The sequence below is a fragment of the Haliotis rufescens genome, unplaced genomic scaffold, assembly GCF_023055435.1.
Source record: "Haliotis rufescens isolate VD_foot unplaced genomic scaffold, xgHalRufe1.0.p SCAF_62, whole genome shotgun sequence".
Lineage (NCBI taxonomy): Eukaryota > Metazoa > Mollusca > Gastropoda > Lepetellida > Haliotidae > Haliotis > Haliotis rufescens.
Window position 1 is genome coordinate 1,993,539 of NW_025964353.1, and position 17,731 is coordinate 2,011,269.

General features: G+C 40.1%; 1 protein-coding gene across 3 annotated transcripts; it reads left to right on the forward strand.

Annotated features, from left to right (window-relative positions):
- LOC124110811 (alanine racemase-like) lies at window positions 1–13,702 on the forward strand. Of its 3 annotated transcripts, none has more exons than XM_046470231.2 (10): window positions 1–841; window positions 6,554–6,702; window positions 7,967–8,128; window positions 8,595–8,779; window positions 8,963–9,052; window positions 9,517–9,638; window positions 10,379–10,488; window positions 11,872–12,001; window positions 12,380–12,477; window positions 12,734–13,702. In XM_046470231.2, exons 1-10 carry the CDS (start codon window positions 834–836, stop codon window positions 12,994–12,996), a joined length of 1,317 nt encoding a protein of 438 aa, XP_046326187.2. In that variant the 5' UTR covers window positions 1–833; the 3' UTR covers window positions 12,997–13,702. The 3 variants fall into 3 exon arrangements, with proteins under 3 accessions (XP_046326187.2, XP_046326189.1, XP_046326188.2); XM_046470233.2 differs by having other exon boundaries at window positions 8,595–8,773; XM_046470232.2 differs by having other exon boundaries at window positions 3–841; window positions 7,970–8,128.
- The last annotated feature ends 4,029 nt before the right edge of the window (window positions 13,703–17,731 follow it).

Here is a 17,731-nt window from a genome sequence, read left to right on the forward strand (position 1 = left end):
CTACCCATGACCCATGACGAACACAGCCTCATGGACCCCAACACACCTTGACGAGGAGAGTCGAACCCAGAACGTGAGCGAAACGAGCGAACACGCGTACTGGCTGATCGACATTAAACAGTGTAGAGTTGAACGCTGCCAGTGATCAGACATTTTTAGAAGTCATAAATTCAGTTGAACATTTTACAGGTGCGCCCTGCCTTTACAACAGCTAAATCCCCCGTCATAACAACGCTCGTACAGTAGATAAGCTATGTATCACTGTATTACAACCGACCACTCGGACTGCCAAGCTTAGCTCTGTAAATACCAATGTTATATTGTTTCCTCTGACCTTGGTACCGGCATACATCTGGAGGTACACGCCGACTTCACCATGGAGACGTGGAGAGACTGGATCCGGAATCTGGGGTAGTAGCTGGTGTTGGAATTACACACACGTGTCTAGAGGCATAACGTTTTCATTGTGTATATTCGTCAACGGATAACTACATGGATTAATATGGTGATGTGACTATCAAACATTTCGTCGGGGACTGGATGAATACTTCGACAGAGACTATCTTATGTTAAATCTAACTATTGATGTAGGTGGATCTCAGAAGCGTCTTGACCTTTCAGGAAACAGCAAGAAACATTTCGATTTTAATAGCAACACGTGTCTGGACCATTGTGACATTCCGAACTGTGGATACTGATTCCGGTTTATGGTTTCTGTTAACTGGATCACAGATTATCGTTTGAGTCTAGGTAACCGGTTAGCGACAATGACACTGTTGACAAGCCACGATCGATAAGATTGGACCTATATCTGCCGAAAGCACCACAACAGCATGAGAAGGTCAGGCGGCGTCTATTTCTTCTTTATTATATCTTATGTAGTCCAAAGCTGTTTGAGAAATTTTGTAAAACATTTAATAATTTTATATTATAGGTTCACTCAATGACAAGAAATTGTTATCGATTTTTTTATAATTCATAACATCTTTTTATAAGAAATATAGAGGATATACAATATATAGTCAACAGTAGTTGTGTGTTAAGCTTTAGACATTACATGATTAGAAAACATTTCCTCTAACTGTGTAACATAACAATATGAATATTTCCTTTTTCCTTTTATTATTACAACATGTTTGTATCGTCAAATATCGCGTAGTTGTCCGATTTTCGATTAGGAACGTTGCTACACCTTAATTTCGTTTATCCGACGTACTCGTTAATCCGACATAATCATATGAACAACCATGTCGGAATAACGGGACTTGGCTGTATAAAGCAACCATATTTATTGTGGGTCAGATATACTAGGAATATCAGTAATAGGGTTAACTGATGCACCGTGGAAACTGTCCCAACTCAAGATAGCATGCAGTGTCACGACTTGAATCAGCCTTGAGACTTGACCCATTACAGGCTTTGTGACATCACTAAATGACCGCACACTGCCAACACCTGTACGATACTCAAGCGTACCTTCCATTGCAAGCATTAATACCTGTATATCGGCGTGTACTACAAATCTAGGTTAACCTCGCAGGTCTTGATAAGACGGATGAAGCATCATTGAACAGGGTTCTGCTAAACTCAGTACATTACATCATTATGTGGGTCATTCGATTCGCTTTCGCTCGTCAGATACCACAACTATTTGTTTCATAATATTGGTTTTACACGGGAGCGAGTTTAGTATTTTTTTCATTACTTGCCATTTATAACGTTTTTTGAATTATACTGTTGAGTAGGAATAGGCTGACACCGACACGACCCACGGCATAGTCCAATTGAGTTTAACAGAATAATACTTCAAACACGTCAATAGTTGAAACGTATGAATTTAATACCATACAACGGTCCACCTTTAGAGTTCACAAAATTATCGTAGGGCTAAGACTATCGCAACTCACATACTTTAACTTAGACTAACGACTGTCGTTGCGCTACAATACGATCGCCTTGTGGAACGGGCCTTGCACCTCAAAGTTTACAATAACGTCACAATACCCGATGACGTAATTTGTGGAATTTTGTTGCAAGATCCAGCGGCGAAACAATGCCATGTGCCGTCTGCCTAGCAACAAGGTTGCTGGGGTCATCGAGTGTGCATAAGGTCCTCTCAGTGATCTATCAAGTCCACACGCGATATCGTTGAATAAGCCAAGAGCTTTCTATATTTACACAATGTGTAATACAGCTCTATGTTTATTAAACGGGGGATCTCTTCCCGGGCAAGTAATAAATTATGTCATTCGTCACAACTCGCCTCTTTCCGTAACCTGCAAGAAGACTCGTCCCCCTATCGATGAATGTTATGTGCGAAAATACGACAAACCAATCAGAATGCGCGTATGATTTCAAGTTCTTCGTCAAAGAATCCCTCAGAAATATTTTTTTGATTTTACATGTCTTGCATCTAAAAATATACCCAATGCACAGTTAAATGTGTTCAACCATACTGTATAATTCCGCATGTCCAGATGTGCTTTAAATTGCATCTGAAATATATATAATATATGGGGAAATATATGTGAACCATAACGCGACGAGTTGACAATTATTTTAGGTATGCCTGTTTGCGCTAAGACGGAACCCGGTCGCAAAAATGGCCATGAGAGGGGCACGAGTCGCTATTCGGCTTGTCCTGGAATAACACGAGTTGGTCACGAATGAAATTATGTTAATTTTAAAGGTTGACGATCGTTATTTGCATGCTTTTACGATTGATACAACAACACGGAATTCTGGATTGCTGACAATATTGTTCAAACTAGGCACCTAAATCCCAAGCGTGGTCATTCTAGATTAAACACATATGAACCGATCCTTAGCTAAATGTTTAGTTTCTTTTATCTCATTTTCACGTTATTATAATAGATTAGCGTCAACTGGCACACACTGGTGCTAGATCTAGTCCTTGTAGCTTTACATGAGCCTTATCACATGGGAAAACAAGAGCGGTGAGGTTGTCCAGGGTAAAACACATCATTATCCCTGGAAATAAAGGTAAATAGGAAACATTTCGGTCATGACTGATATTTTTTCACAAATATACAAATATAACCATATCAGTATTTATCATTGCTTCATAAGATTTATAAAAAAAACTGCCATTACCACCAGAAATCGATCATGCATTCATCACATGAGTTTGTGAGTTACAAATAAATCATACAACCGTAGAAAATATTTATTACATGTCACTAATAAAATCATTACATGGCTTAGAATTCCCCGTCATGTGTAAAAGATGTGTATTTGGCAAGGGCGGGTAACTTCCATACCATTCCATTGGTTTAAGGTTAAAGAAATATGTCACCATCCTAGGAAATACCTAAAAATATCAACGCCAAACCTTTTGTCTTCGATGTGTTAATATTTCAAATCTACCTCAGCCTTAGAAACTGGCACTCAACTCTGGCAATAAACATATTATTGCCAGGCTATTGCCTCAATAAAAATTAACCTATACCATCATTTATCATAAAATGGGTAGTAGGGTTGGAACGGGTAACTCCGGGTAACACGGGTACTCGGGTCGGGTGGGTACATAGTACGACACGGGTACCTTCAGGACTACCCGGATCCATGGTTAGTCACGTGATATATTGTTTAATGACCAAACTTCTGTGTAGCTCGAAGGTTACACTACAAGTCGCTAGTGTTCGCATTTCTTTGTGTCTATGCACGCATTACTTTTGACTTTTATATGTTTTGAGTAAAAATAAAGTTTCAGTCAACTTCAGCGTATGCATGACCAGATCGTTTTATATACGTGTGTACCAGTGTTATGGGTTTTCGGATGCTTAAGAAACATTCGTAGTTTTCTCTTTAATTACATGAACAACTGTAACAGATCTCATTCACTTATAAATGACAACATTCTCTTTAAAACAAGCCATCATCTGTCTACTTACAATGTTTGTGTGATGCTACATACCCCATAATTTAGCGAGGACACTAACCAAGAGGGATCGGTCTTCAACTTTCCATAGCGGTGCTTGTAGACCTCTGCGGCTTGGAACCTTTCCCCCAAATTAAAACAGTTGGATTTGGCCAAAACATGTTCCGTTTGTTTGAACGCACTTCGAAACCTAATGACGGGACAGGCTATAAACAAACGTGACGTCTCATAGACTAGGGCTAGAGTAGCTTCCCTTTGATAAAGGGCAGTTACTCTAGCGGACCACTCTCCTACCCAGAGTTCCGTGCGACCAGCCTAGTACCTCTGCCACAGGTCAGCGCCATGTGACGATTCGTCACATCTTACACAGTCCATTCAAGATATTGCATATGTATTTCATCTGTTTCATCTTCGACACGTACACATATCTAGATAAACGTATGTCATAGAATGGTTAACTTTCATTGAGAAAATATCCTAAATCGTGAAAAACTATTTCCATTTGCATGGTTTACATTGGTTGGACGGCTCCACGTGCTGTCATCGAAGCCCTACGGAGAGCTAGCGATAAATCACTGTGATGTGTAAATATGTATTGTCATGCAACTCACTGTAGCAGTTGTAGTAGCTTATCTATATAATTATGCAAAACAGTATGTAAAGCGCCCCCAAATATTTGCATGAGTCCCTTCTAATTATGGTCACGTGATATGCAAATTAGCCTGTGGCAGCCGGGGGTTATGCTAAGTCACCACTGCGCCGGAGTGTGCTAGCGGACAAGACCGCGAAAGGCAAGTGTTAACAATTTGTGAGGCAGTTGTTGTTTTGCCTGTATTTAGTTACGCCACTGTATATGAAACAGGTTGCAGATGGAACTATATTGACTGTTGTTACTGTCCGACAGAAACATCACTTACCTTGTGACGTAATATATATTAATGCGCACATTCCAGGACACTTGCAATTATTGGGTAATATTTGTGAGAGATGGGATGAGAATTTTCGAACACAGAATTGAAAAACACTATGTATTTAACTCCCTAAGGCTTGCTAAATACTATGTTTATTCCTAATACAGGACATTTACCATCCCCAAATACACAATTACCTCTATACAACTAGTTAAAATTACTTATAACTTCCTAATTAATATAAAGCATTATACGGATTGGGGACTTAAATGCGTTCAATTTTATAGATGTGTCTTTGCCTTGCCTGAGTCACACTTAAAAGGCTGAGTGAAAGTCTATATGCTTGTCATTTCTCACCATTTGTTTAATTTTCAAGAATTAATATTAACAAAATGATTAAATAATTGCAAAGAGTAACTGTCAAAACATGTGACAACTAGAACATCGACAGCTCCATGCACACTGACGAACATTTTACAAAATCAACCTTTCTAAAATGCGTCAACCATGTCTCTGAAGCGGCTGTAAAATCACGCATGTGCTTGCTTGTTGTTTGATACCGCACAATATTCGATGGTCTGTATATATTCGAGTCTGAACTAGACAATCAAGAGATTGACATTACATCGATCCGATCAACTTGATACAATGACCCCGCCTATTAATTTAGCCGCCTCTTACGACCTGCATAGTTTGTTGGGGACCTATATTCTTACATTGGGTGCCCACGGATCGATGTGTCTCAACTGTATCAAACGTGAATAAAACGTTTGCATGTTATCGGTGCCACAAAATCGTAACAATCATAATTATTTATATCAATGAAATTTGAAGAAAAAATATTACCCTTTTTGACAATTCCATGTTTTTCTGTTTCAATATTTCTGTCTAAAATAAATTCCGTCAGTAATTAAAATGACACATTAGTTATAAACCTGGCGAACCTTTTCAAAATCCATGGCAAATAAAATGATAGAACTTAAAATGATTTGGTGAAGGTTAAAATTTGCCCTCAACAAAGATGATTGCAAGAACGAATTTTTAATTATTATTCATTTCCTGAGACCAGAATTATTTCTAATGTAAGCTAAACACTCAGTATACAGTATCCTTAAATGGTTTCAGCATATGTTTTCAATTACTTTTGTCAGTTATCAAATTAACGAATGTTAAATCGCCCGGACTGAGGAATAAATTAGTGAATGTCCTCAATTTTTAGAAAACACATTCAAAAGTAAAAAGTAATTAAATTAATCGTCATAATGCTACCACTGTACTAGTAATAGTTATTTACTCAAAGATGATATATCCCGTAATAAATACAAAAACGATGGAAAGCAATTATTAAAAGAAAGTAATACGGGTTTTGAATTTTTAAAAAATCACAGTATCAGTGAAAAGAACATGACCACAGTTAATTTTGCCTTTGAGTATTCATCGTGGCCTTATACAAATGACAAATCATGTACATGTATGACTAGAGCCCCGCGGGGATGCCGTAGAACATTTGGTCCCCAGTATCCTCTCCTTGTTATGAGTCAACTTGAGAAGAACTGCTCCCCAGTACCCCAGACTTGTCGAAAGGCCCAGTTACTTGGTTGATTGCGTGTCATCCTACCCCGATAGCGTAGATCTTTGCGCATGGTTTCCAGCCACTGTCTGGTCCAGGCTCGATAATGACAGGCCGCTGAGATATAGATGCACTATTTCTGAAGGCAGCGTCCGGTTTTATCCTCTTCAGTACCATGTCCCATAACGGCGAGATGAAAGCTCCTCCCCCAGGCGCTGAGATGTACACCCGGGCTGGACGCAGCACCTACCTCCGTATCAACCTCGACTTCCTCTACAACAACATCTCCATTCTTAAGCAGCAGTGTTCGCCACATACAGGTTGCGATTATCAACAATAACCCATCTCCTTTCTAAATGATCAGAAAGCTTCTTCTTTGCCTTGTGTTGTATTGAACAATTACACAAGAAATGGTATATTAAATAGGTTATTTATAATAGGTTTGGAAACATTTGTACCCATTACAGGAGAAGAGAACAGAGAGATATTATCATTATGTCTAATTTACCGTCAGCTGTTCATTTGATGAGCTCAATTTTACATTAACATGAACTTAAAAATGTTTGATCTGTGAACCTTATAAGTTCCAACACTCTTATTCAATATATCGTTTAACATACACTCTTCAAAAAAAGAAACGCACAGGTAGACTTTTAGTAAATGTATTGTACCTAATAAAGGCGATTTATTTAATATGATAGATACAACTATGCAATTTTGGAGCTCGATAGTCACATGTTGTCGTTTTACAAAGGCATTGAAAAACTGTTCATTGTCATGTCACATAAGGCCTCAAGGTTGCGATGAACTCAGTATCTCATGTGACCGCCCCGGGCAGCAATCACGGCTCTGCATCTCCTCAGCACCAACTGGATAAGTGTACAAATTCTGTCCTGCGGAATTCTGCGCCATTCTGCAAGTAACGCGTTGTCCAGTTTTTGGAGTGTCTGCGGCGTGTTCATCCCACTGTGTGTATCTCTCACAAAGGCGGCAAATGGTGCTGTGGTGGACGTTGAAGTGGCGTGCAACAGAAGACTGCGGTTCCCCTCTTTGGATACGTCCTATGGAGATGTTCCGATCGGCAGCGCTGAGTTTCGGCATTTTCCAACGTGAAAAATGTTGACAATTGAATGACAAATTATTGGCTTATGCTGGCCTTTTTATAGCCACTACCACTAATAACGAATGCCATACCTTGCATGTGCATTTTGCTTTACTGTTTTCCTCCATGACAATTTTTAACAAGTGTGAAAACCATATGGTTTAAGACATTGCAAATCGACAATGGCTGCGTTTTGACTCACCGTTTGTCGAATATCAGGCCACCAACCGGAGTTTTTGTGTAGTCAGGTTCAATGAACTACATAGTAGCTGTGCGGTTCTTCTTTTGAAGAGTGAATATCTTTATGATCACATCAAAACTCGTTATCGACCCTATAGTCTAACATCACAGCTGCGCTTGTCTAGAACTGCGGATATGTCGACATATATATCCTGTTATCTGAAGGACTTCCAGGTAGCATAGATCGCTGTACATGTGCAATGAACGTACCATGGGTCTATTTGTGAAGCCTTTCTTTCAAGCAGACGTCATTGCAGTGGTGAAAGCCAACGCCTACGGTCACGGCAGTGTGGAGATATCCAGGTATCTGGAGTCCCGGGGGGTCGGGCACTTCGCCGTCGCTACCCCCGAGGAAGGCGCTCAGCTCAGGCAGGCAGGGATAAAGGGACACATACAGATATTAGGTATATACCTCCAAGTTACGTGGTACTTCTTTCCGTTTGATATGTGTTCTTTGCAAAGATGATTTCGTATGGTATTTTCTACCCTTTTCCCCTTTGTGGACATCAGGGTGTGTTGGTCTGTGACGCTGCATCTTAATTTTCAGAGTAACGTCCCTTAGCAGTGCCAGGATCCTTAGTTCGTTGATTCTTATTCAGTATTCGCCTCGACATGATTCGTGGGGTGTTGCCATCATATACGTGCTCGCTTGAGTCAAAGTGGGAACTTCCCAGCCTATGACCAGTTTCAGATCGGTGTTGTCCCACATTAGCCTGATGTAACTGAAATACTTTTCAAAGTGGCGTGAAATCCATCTGACTCACTTCCTGTGTACAGCAAATCCCGACTCACTCTTTTTCAAAGAAAGGGATATGTTTTCTTTAAAATAAAACAGCAAACGTCTTCATGTATATTCTTTATCTATCACAGGTAACGCCGTCGAGGAGGACATCCCGACACTGGTGAACAATAGGTTGACACCGACGGTGGCAGAACTAAACTTCCTTCAGGAATGGTCTAGGGCTATCACAGCAGACCCCGTCAGTAGCAACAATGCCGGTAACGACACCATCAGTAGCAACAAAGTCACCGACAGCCACGCTTTACAGGCGAGGGTAACTTAAAACTAGTGTGATTAAAAGTGTGATTTCCTATATGCTCATTATTTCGAGGCAATACGGTTACATTTTTACCCTGTTTATTCGTACGGTACCGTTCGTATCTAGGGTTGGGATAAACAAAGTGTATGTGTTGCGTCATGTGTGAATAAATTATAAGAAGGTATCGGGTATTTCCAGGTTAGGAAGAGACACCAGCTGGTGCTGAAGATAGACACGGGGATGTCCAGGAATGGGTGTCAGACTCAGGACTTCCCCTCACTTATACAGGTGGGTACGGGTGTTATTCCGAAAATAACGTTGGGATGGTTATATAGTTGCTGCTGTTGCACATAGTGTGTATATTTCTGCATATCAAATATGCGAATATAATACATAGTTCAAATGACGCCTGTCAGTGCAGATTGTGGCCATGATGAGCCGCACGGTGTAATTGTCTCTTGTTGAACTGGGCTGAACGCTACATATCACACTGGGTAATCATGTTTATCGCGAAACCTCATCATCCTGCTGCTGCTGAATTATGAGATGAATTATGAGATAACGTGAATTATATTTCATTGAGGTGAGGGGGAATTTAAAAATTTCTTTTTCCCTGTAATGATTGATTTTAAGAACAAAACCAGATTTTGTTTTTCATCTTGCAGTGAATGCATATTTATCAAACGAGATTCGCTATATTTTGAGAATACATGCAGGGATCTCTGGCTGGTATAACAATTGTCCCCTTGCAGTTCTGCCAGACACAGGGTCTAACTGTCCACAGTGTCATGACGCACTTTTCTCAGGCCTGGGACAACCCCCACTTCACCAAGCAGCAGCTGAACACCTTCACGACGCTGGTAGAACCGCTCAGGTATACTCGTACACCCTGACTAGTCTGTGAAACATTACCAGTAGGTTTACTAACATGCTGTGTGCTAGAACCGCTCAGGTATACTCGTACACCCAGACTAGTCTGTGAAACATTACCAGTTGGTTTACTGACATGCTGTGTGCTAGAACCGCTCAGGTATACTCGTACACCCTGACTAGTCTGTGAAACATTACCAGTTGGTTGACTAACATGCTGTGTGCTAGAACCGCTCAGGTATACTCGTACACCCTGACTAGTCTGTGAAACATTACCAGTAGGTGTACTGATATGCTGTGTGCTAGAACCGCTCAGGTATACTCTTACACCCTAGCCTCTCTGTGAAACATTACCAGTAGGTTTACTGACATATGGTGTATCATTCATCAACGATGCAACGCTGCATATTTGCCCTTAAGACATTGGTTGCAGGTCATTAAACAGAGAAACGTTTATTTTGTATGAATGAGTAAATGTATAATATAATCTGGAAAAAAATAGCCAATGGGTACCAAAAAATATAAATAAAATTATTAGAAACTGTTACACCTGCAATGCCAACTTAAACATATGAGCATCTTCATTTCATCCATGAACTACACGGTGTATCTCTAGTACATACATGCCTCTGTTTGGTGACGCAGCCTGCCTGCCAGTCACAACTTCAATATGAAAGTGTGAAATGTTCGCTATATGTATAGCCATGTTGAAACAGGCGACTGGGTGACTTGTTGTCTTCTCAGGACAAGTGGAGTGAAGGTTCACGTCGCCAACTCCGCCGCCATCATCAGAGGGTTTGGGACACAGCTGGACTTTATCAGGCCTGGGATCTGCATGTACGGGCTTCCTCCAGGTCAGGCATGTGTCGGGAACAGGACTCAATGGTCTTTCAAGTATTTTACAAACCCAACTATACCCACATCGGCGTTTACCAGCATACAACTACCACATCACCACTACACCACGACATCACCATCTCCTCTACACCACGACATCACTGGATTCCTCCACACAATTATCACAGACCTGCTTTACCGCCACATTAGCACATCACATTACCATCTTCTCTAACCAACCACATCATAAAACCTCCACCACACCGCCAAGCCACAATAGCATACCGCCACACGCATTTAATATTTCTAATATGAGCAGAAATTGAAGCCTTTCATTGAAAATTTTGGAAAAAATACATACTGAACATGAAATATTCCGAATTTTCATTCCTCAGTGGAAAAGTTTGGAACAGGACTCAACGGTCTTTCAAATATGATCCAAGTATTTTTACAAGTCTTTCAAATTTCTATACACCACACGACCATCTCTTCTACCCAACCACATCACTGTATTCCTCCACACAACTATCACATCTCCACCACACTGCCACATCACCACACCACACCACCATCTCTTCTAACCAACCACATCATAACCCCACCACATCACTGTATTCCTCCACACAACTTTCACATCTCCATCACACTGCCACATCACCACACCACACCACCATCTCTTCTAACCAACCACATCATAACCCCACCACATCACTGTATTCCTCCACACAACTATCACATCTCCATCATACTGCCACATCACCACACCACATCTCCTCTAACCAACCACATCATAACCCCACCACAGCGCCAAGCCACGACCCGCATTTCATATTTCAAATTAGAGACGGAATTGAAGCGTCACATTCAAGATTCTTGAAAAAAATCTTACATGGAGCATGAAACATTACCGATTCCTCAGTGGAAATAAGGCACTTGTTGTTTTGTAATTCTGCTGGTGTGGCGCAGATTGATTCTGACAAATGCATGTTTGTCACTCCAGGGGTTAATCAACCTGCAACCATGTGTTATAACGACCCGGTAGAGAGGGTAGCAATGAATTATTCATTTCTTATATCTTCCAAAGTATACTGGGGTTAGGGTAGCCTTTTTGGTTAAACTGGTCGCTCGTCACGACGACCTTTCATCAAATCCTCTCAGAGGTGGGATGTGTTTTCAAGATGAATTAGTGTAACAGGGGAAAGAAAACGTTAAACTGCCTGATAAGGTTGTTGTTTTGTTTTGATATTAGGTAAAATGCAGGAAGGCTTTAGTTAGTCAACAACAAACCGTTTCATCATGTCCTGTGCATGCTGGTGATTGCAGATAGTCTGTTTCATTAAAGTGATTTCAAGAGGAATTGTTGCAACAAGGGAAACAACTAACTGTTTCATTGTGTGCAGATGCCAGCACTGAGACTGCTGAGTTGGTGGAGTCCCTCGGACTGAGACCCGTTCTCTCGTGGTGCGCTCGTCCCACCCTCATCAAACAACTACCCCAGGGTAGGGTCGTGGGATATGACAACACCTACATGTAAGCAGAAATAGCAAGATATAGTGGTACTAACTCGTCATGCATAGAGGGCGGAATCATTCTCCAAGATCGATTGGTAGCAATGTGTGTCTTGGCCGGTAGCGATGGTCATATTTCTTGCTTAACCACTGGTTTGTCTAGCCGTCAGACCCGACATACATCAGACCCGACTATGTACAGGTCGTCGTGATACATATAAACTATTTCAGAATCGCGATGAGTAATATTCACTGACTCATTAAGAAAGGCGGTTTCATTGGGGAGGTAACATAGATCTCCGGGTCTTATAGATACTGAAACAGACAGGATTGGTTATAAAGAGTCTTTGCTAAATATATATCGAATCAGAGGATGACAGATGGTTCTTCCTTCTTTCAGGACACGTGGTACAGAGACCATTGCGACCTTTAGTTTGGGTTATGCAGATGGGTACAACAGGCTGATGTCTGACAGAGGTGTGGTATCTCTGGATGAAGGTGAGACCATTCATCAGTAATGTGTTTGGTCATTAATTATTCTTGTTACAAATACGGGAAGTGTGGCATCCAATAGAATTCCAAACATAAGTCCTTGCCTCCGTTACCTAACATGACACTGCTTGAGAACTACCTCAGCTTCACAGTTGCATCCTTATCAGGGCCCACTGGTCTTGATCTTCAATTTGACGTACGCTTCAAAGCATGCAGTGTTAAACCCAAATTACTCACAAACACAATTTACTCATCATTTCAGATGATGTCCGGTGTCCAGTTGTTGGTAGAGTGTCCATGGACGCCATCACAGTTCGCTTGGATCAACCAAGGCCTTCGCCCACGACGTTCAACATCATCACGGATGACTTCACCTCCCCAAACAGCGTGACAAAGATGGCTGCCATTCTCGGCACAATCCCCTATGAGGTGACGACGAGTCTAGCTGCCAGACTACCACGCGTGTTTATGTCTGGTGGACATATTGTAGCTGTCACGAAGTCGTTGATGACAGATGAGAGATAGTAGTGCGTTCTGGACCGTGTGGGAAAAGTGTCTGCCCTATGAACATTTTCTACGTATAGAAGCAAGGGTGTCTTGAGCAGAGTTAAGTCCCTTGTGGTGCCCGAGAGTCTTCAGGACAGATGACAGATTATATTCCATATAGTTTGGATCGTGTAGGCTATTTTCTTGACCACCGAACCATTGCCCATGTTGTGCTGAGATGTGTCCATTACTAAAATGAAACGTTTTATTACATACTTTAGTATGAAAGACTGCCTTTTCTGAAGTTGAGAAAAGTGATTTTTTCATTGCAGTGAACATAAGACTAGATATTTCACTGCAGTGAACAAAACACTTTGATGGAACTACTGTCTTTCAAGAGTTACATCCCCGCAAATTATCTACCTTTATCGTAAGAGTCTCGCCCATACACATACTTTCTATTTACGCATTCCACAATGACAAAGCAAAGTAGTGACTGATGATCAAGTTATTATCGCTTCTTGCCGATTTTATTCTCTTGAAAATGTTTCGTTATAGATTAAATTTAACTCGTCCATTCGTTTCGCAAAACGTATTTTTTGTTTCTTGACCAGCGCGTATTCTTTCGCTTCCAACAACAGTCTAGTAGATTTCAAGAATACTTTTGTCTTAGTATATTTTGTATATAATCATATCCAAATGTAAAATAGATATTTTTTTTACATTAAATATTTTTGGTTACTTTTGTAAATATTGTTTTACTGATTTTGCAAACACTCTACTACTTTTTAAGTTGCAATTACAAGAGGTTGTGAAACGTCGATAAAGGTTTAAATTTAATTTTCAAAAAGTATATAATCATTAGGAAATTCCAGTGAAGTTCCTCTCATCTCCTTTCCCCCGTCAGTAGATGTTAGAAACATGATATTTCACTCGACACACGGAATATCCTCTTTATATTTAGGTGATTGATAAATCGTGCTCATACATGGGGCGGTATGGCATTAATACTACCCCTAGGACATACATCAGTAAAATAACGTGTAAGGCGTCGTCTCCGTACAGAGGACTCTCGTAAACTCATTTGAACGATTAGACTGAAGGATGACTTCCTCTTGACCACGGATGGCTGTACATTGAACTAGATCCGACATTAAACACGTGTACTGAATGCAGGTCTGAATTTTACGTCCTCAATCAGTCCCAACGAGTTGACTTGTGAATAACGTCTGTACAAAAATTGAGCCAAGACCAGACAATACAGTGATGAACCAAGTCAGCAAGCCTTACCATCCGATCCTTTCAGTCACATCTTACGGCAGGCAGAGGTTGCAGGGGACCTGTATTCTCAGTGTCTGCAGCCTTCCACGAGTATTCTCGATTAAAAGTAGCTATATATATGTGTTTTATGTTTAATTAAGGTGCATGCAGAACATAGGTCAGCATACAACATAATATAGATCACTCGACTTTCCATTGTAGAAAATGTGTGTGTGTGTATACAACCATACGTTCAAATGTTTGCAATAACAACCAGTTGTACAATACTCATCTAGCCTGGGTCAAAGACTTGCTTCAGGTCAAATATTGGAAAATGTTTCATAAAAACTTAAAAAATCATCGATGTTGTAGAATGTCTTCTACACATGGTGTTGACACAAACAAACAATCATTGAAGAGAACAATTTTTGTTTGTTTGATAACTTTTATAGACGTTTTGTTCAGTTCTTAAAAAAACATGAAGATCTAAAGGAGCAAACAGGGCCCCAATCACAGCGACAAAAATATATTTCAGTGATATTTCATAGAAATGCACCATGCCACACGCACACACACGCTCTCGTGCACACGCACACGTATTTTCCTGTGTACACGCACACGCGCCGACGCGAGATATACCAACTACAGTTAGTCATTCATGTATGTACTTGTCATCGTTCCTATTCTCGGCTCATTGCTTTGTCCTGAGCTACTGCAGTGCTGTCACAAATTACCATGACACAAACGAGCCCCAGCGATACTTGATACACACAACACAATTGCCTATATGCAATGTGAATATATAGAATACTAAACGAGCTCCCGTGTAATACCAATTTTATGAAACGAGTGAATAGTTGTGGTATCTGACGAGCGAAAGCATATCATATAATGGGTAGTAGGGCTGGAACGGGTATCTCCGGTACTCGGGTCGGGTGGGTACAGAGTAGGAACCGGGTACCCTCAGGACTACCCGGATCCATGGTTAGTCACGTGATATACTGTTTAATGACCATAAATCTGTGTAACTCCAAGGTTACACTACAAGTCGCTAGTGTTCACATTTCTTTGTGTCTATGCACGCATTACTTTTGACTTTTATATGTTTTGAGTAAAAATAAAGCTTCAGTTAACTTCAGCGTATGCATGACCAGATCGTTTTATATACCTGTGTTATGGGTTTTCGGACGCTTAAGAAACATTCGTAGTTTTCTCTATAATCACATGAACAACTGTAAAAGATCTCATTCACTTATAAAAGACAACTTTCTCTTTCAAACAAGTCATCATCTGTCTACTTACAATGTTTGTGTGATGCTACATACCCCATAATTTAGCGAGGACACTAACCAAGAGGAATCGGTCTTCAACTTTCCATAGCTGTGCTTGTAGACCTCTGTGGCTTGGAACCTTTTCCCCAAATTAAAACAGTTGGATTTGGCCAAAACATGTTCCATTTGTTACCTAATTTTATAGATGTGCCTTTGCCTTGCCTGAGTCACACTTAAAAGGCTGAGTGAAAGTCTATATGCTTGTCATTTCTCACCATTTGTTTAATATTCAAGAATGAATATTAACAAAATAATTAAATAATTGCAAAGAGTAACTGTCAAAACATGTGAATGTTGTTTCAATATCAATCTAGAACATCGACAACTCCATGCACATTTTACAAAATCAACCTTTCTAAAATGCGTCAACCATGTCTCTGAAGCGGCTGTAAAATCACGCATGTGCTTGCTTGTTGTTTGATACCGCACAATATTCGACGGTCTGTAAATATTCGAGTCTGAACTAGACAATCAAGAGATTGACATTACATCGATCCAATCAATTTGATACAATGACCCCGCCTATTAATTTAGCCGCCTCTTACGACCTGTATAGTTTGTTGGGGACCTTTATTCTTACATTGGGTGCCCACGGATCGATGTGTCTCAACTGTATCAAACGTGAATAAAACGTTTGCATGTTACCGGTGCCACAAAATCGTAACAATCATAATTATTTATATCAATGAAATTTGAAGAAAAAATATTACCCTTTTTGACAATTCCATGTTTTTCTGTTTCAATATTTCTGTCTAAAATATATGACGTTTAATTATTAACATTCCGTCAGTTGTTGATGATACATTAGTTATAAACCCGGTGAACCTTATCAAAATCCATGGCAAATAAAATAAAAGAACTAAAAATGATTTGGTGAAGGTTTAAATTTGCCCTCAACAAAGATGATTGCAAGAACGAATTTTTAATTATTATTCATTTCTTGAGACCAAAATTATTTCTAATGTAAGCTAAACACTCAGTATACAGTACCCTTAAATGGTTTCAGCATATGTTTTCAATTACTTTTGTCAGTTATCATGCGTAAGTTTCAAATGAACGAATGTTAACTCGCCCGGACTGAGGAATAAGTTAGTGAATGTCCTCAATTTTTAGAAAACACATTCAAAAGTAAATAGTAATTAAATTAATCGGCATAATGCTACCACTGTAATAGTAATAGTTATTTACTCAATGATGATATATCCCGTAATATGCTAAAGAAATACAAAAACGATGGAAAGCAATTATTAAAAGAAAGTAAGATGGGTTGTGAATTTTTTTTAAATCACAGTATCATTGAAAAGAACATGATCACAGTTAATTTTGCCTTTGAGTAATCTCCTACCATCCTACCCCGATGGCATAGATCTTTGGGCATGGTTTCCAGCCACTGTCTGGTCCAGGCTCGATAATGACAGACCACTGAGATATAGATGCAATATTTCTGAATTCTATGGAATAATGTATGGGACATTTTTTTGCGATCTCGCATTCTTGTGATCTCGACCTTTGGAAACGAGCTTAATATGCCCAAAACACGAGAATGCGAGATCGCGAGAACGCGACATTTGGCCAAAATCTTGGTTCTCGCGATCTCGCATTCTCGTGTTTTTGGTACATAGCACTTTTGGTCAAAAGTCGACAACGCGAGAATGGGACATTTGGACATGATGCAAAATCTCGCAATCTCGCAATCTCGACTTGTCAAATTAGGCCACAAAAACACGAAATCGCGAGAACGCGAGAATGTGACATTTCATTTTCTCGCGATCTCGCGATCTCGCGATCTAGCGTTTAAGACGCTGTCCGTGCGCATATCATATGTCAAGGCGCATGCGCACGTTAGTAGTCCTTTGGTCATGCTTCTTTCATGCTTTTCATTCTCCAAGTAGCATTTAGCAAAATTATGACTTGAGCTTGAAAATGCTATGTAATTTACAAACGCAAAGTCCTATCTGGAATAGAGTAGGGTCCTCTCCCGTTGTGACACTTTCCTATGTACTTTATATTAAAACCCTCAACATGCTCAATATAATTTAACAAAAGAAATTGTGTACATGAATGTCCAATGATAGTGATGTGTCCGAAAGCTGGAAACGAAACTATCACCGTCAGTGAGTGAGTGAGTAATATTGCTTAAAGCCGCATCAGCATTATTGCAGCTATTGGCGGCTACACTGTCA

Excerpts from the sequence above, each read along its gene's own strand:
- LOC124110811 (XM_046470231.2), top strand. Across the intron at positions 6,703-7,966 it reads GCAGTGTTCGCCACATACAG|CAGACGTCATTGCAGTGGTG; the intron begins GTTGCGATTATC and ends CTTTCTTTCAAG. Across the intron at positions 12,002-12,379 it reads GGATATGACAACACCTACAT|GACACGTGGTACAGAGACCA; the intron begins GTAAGCAGAAAT and ends TCCTTCTTTCAG.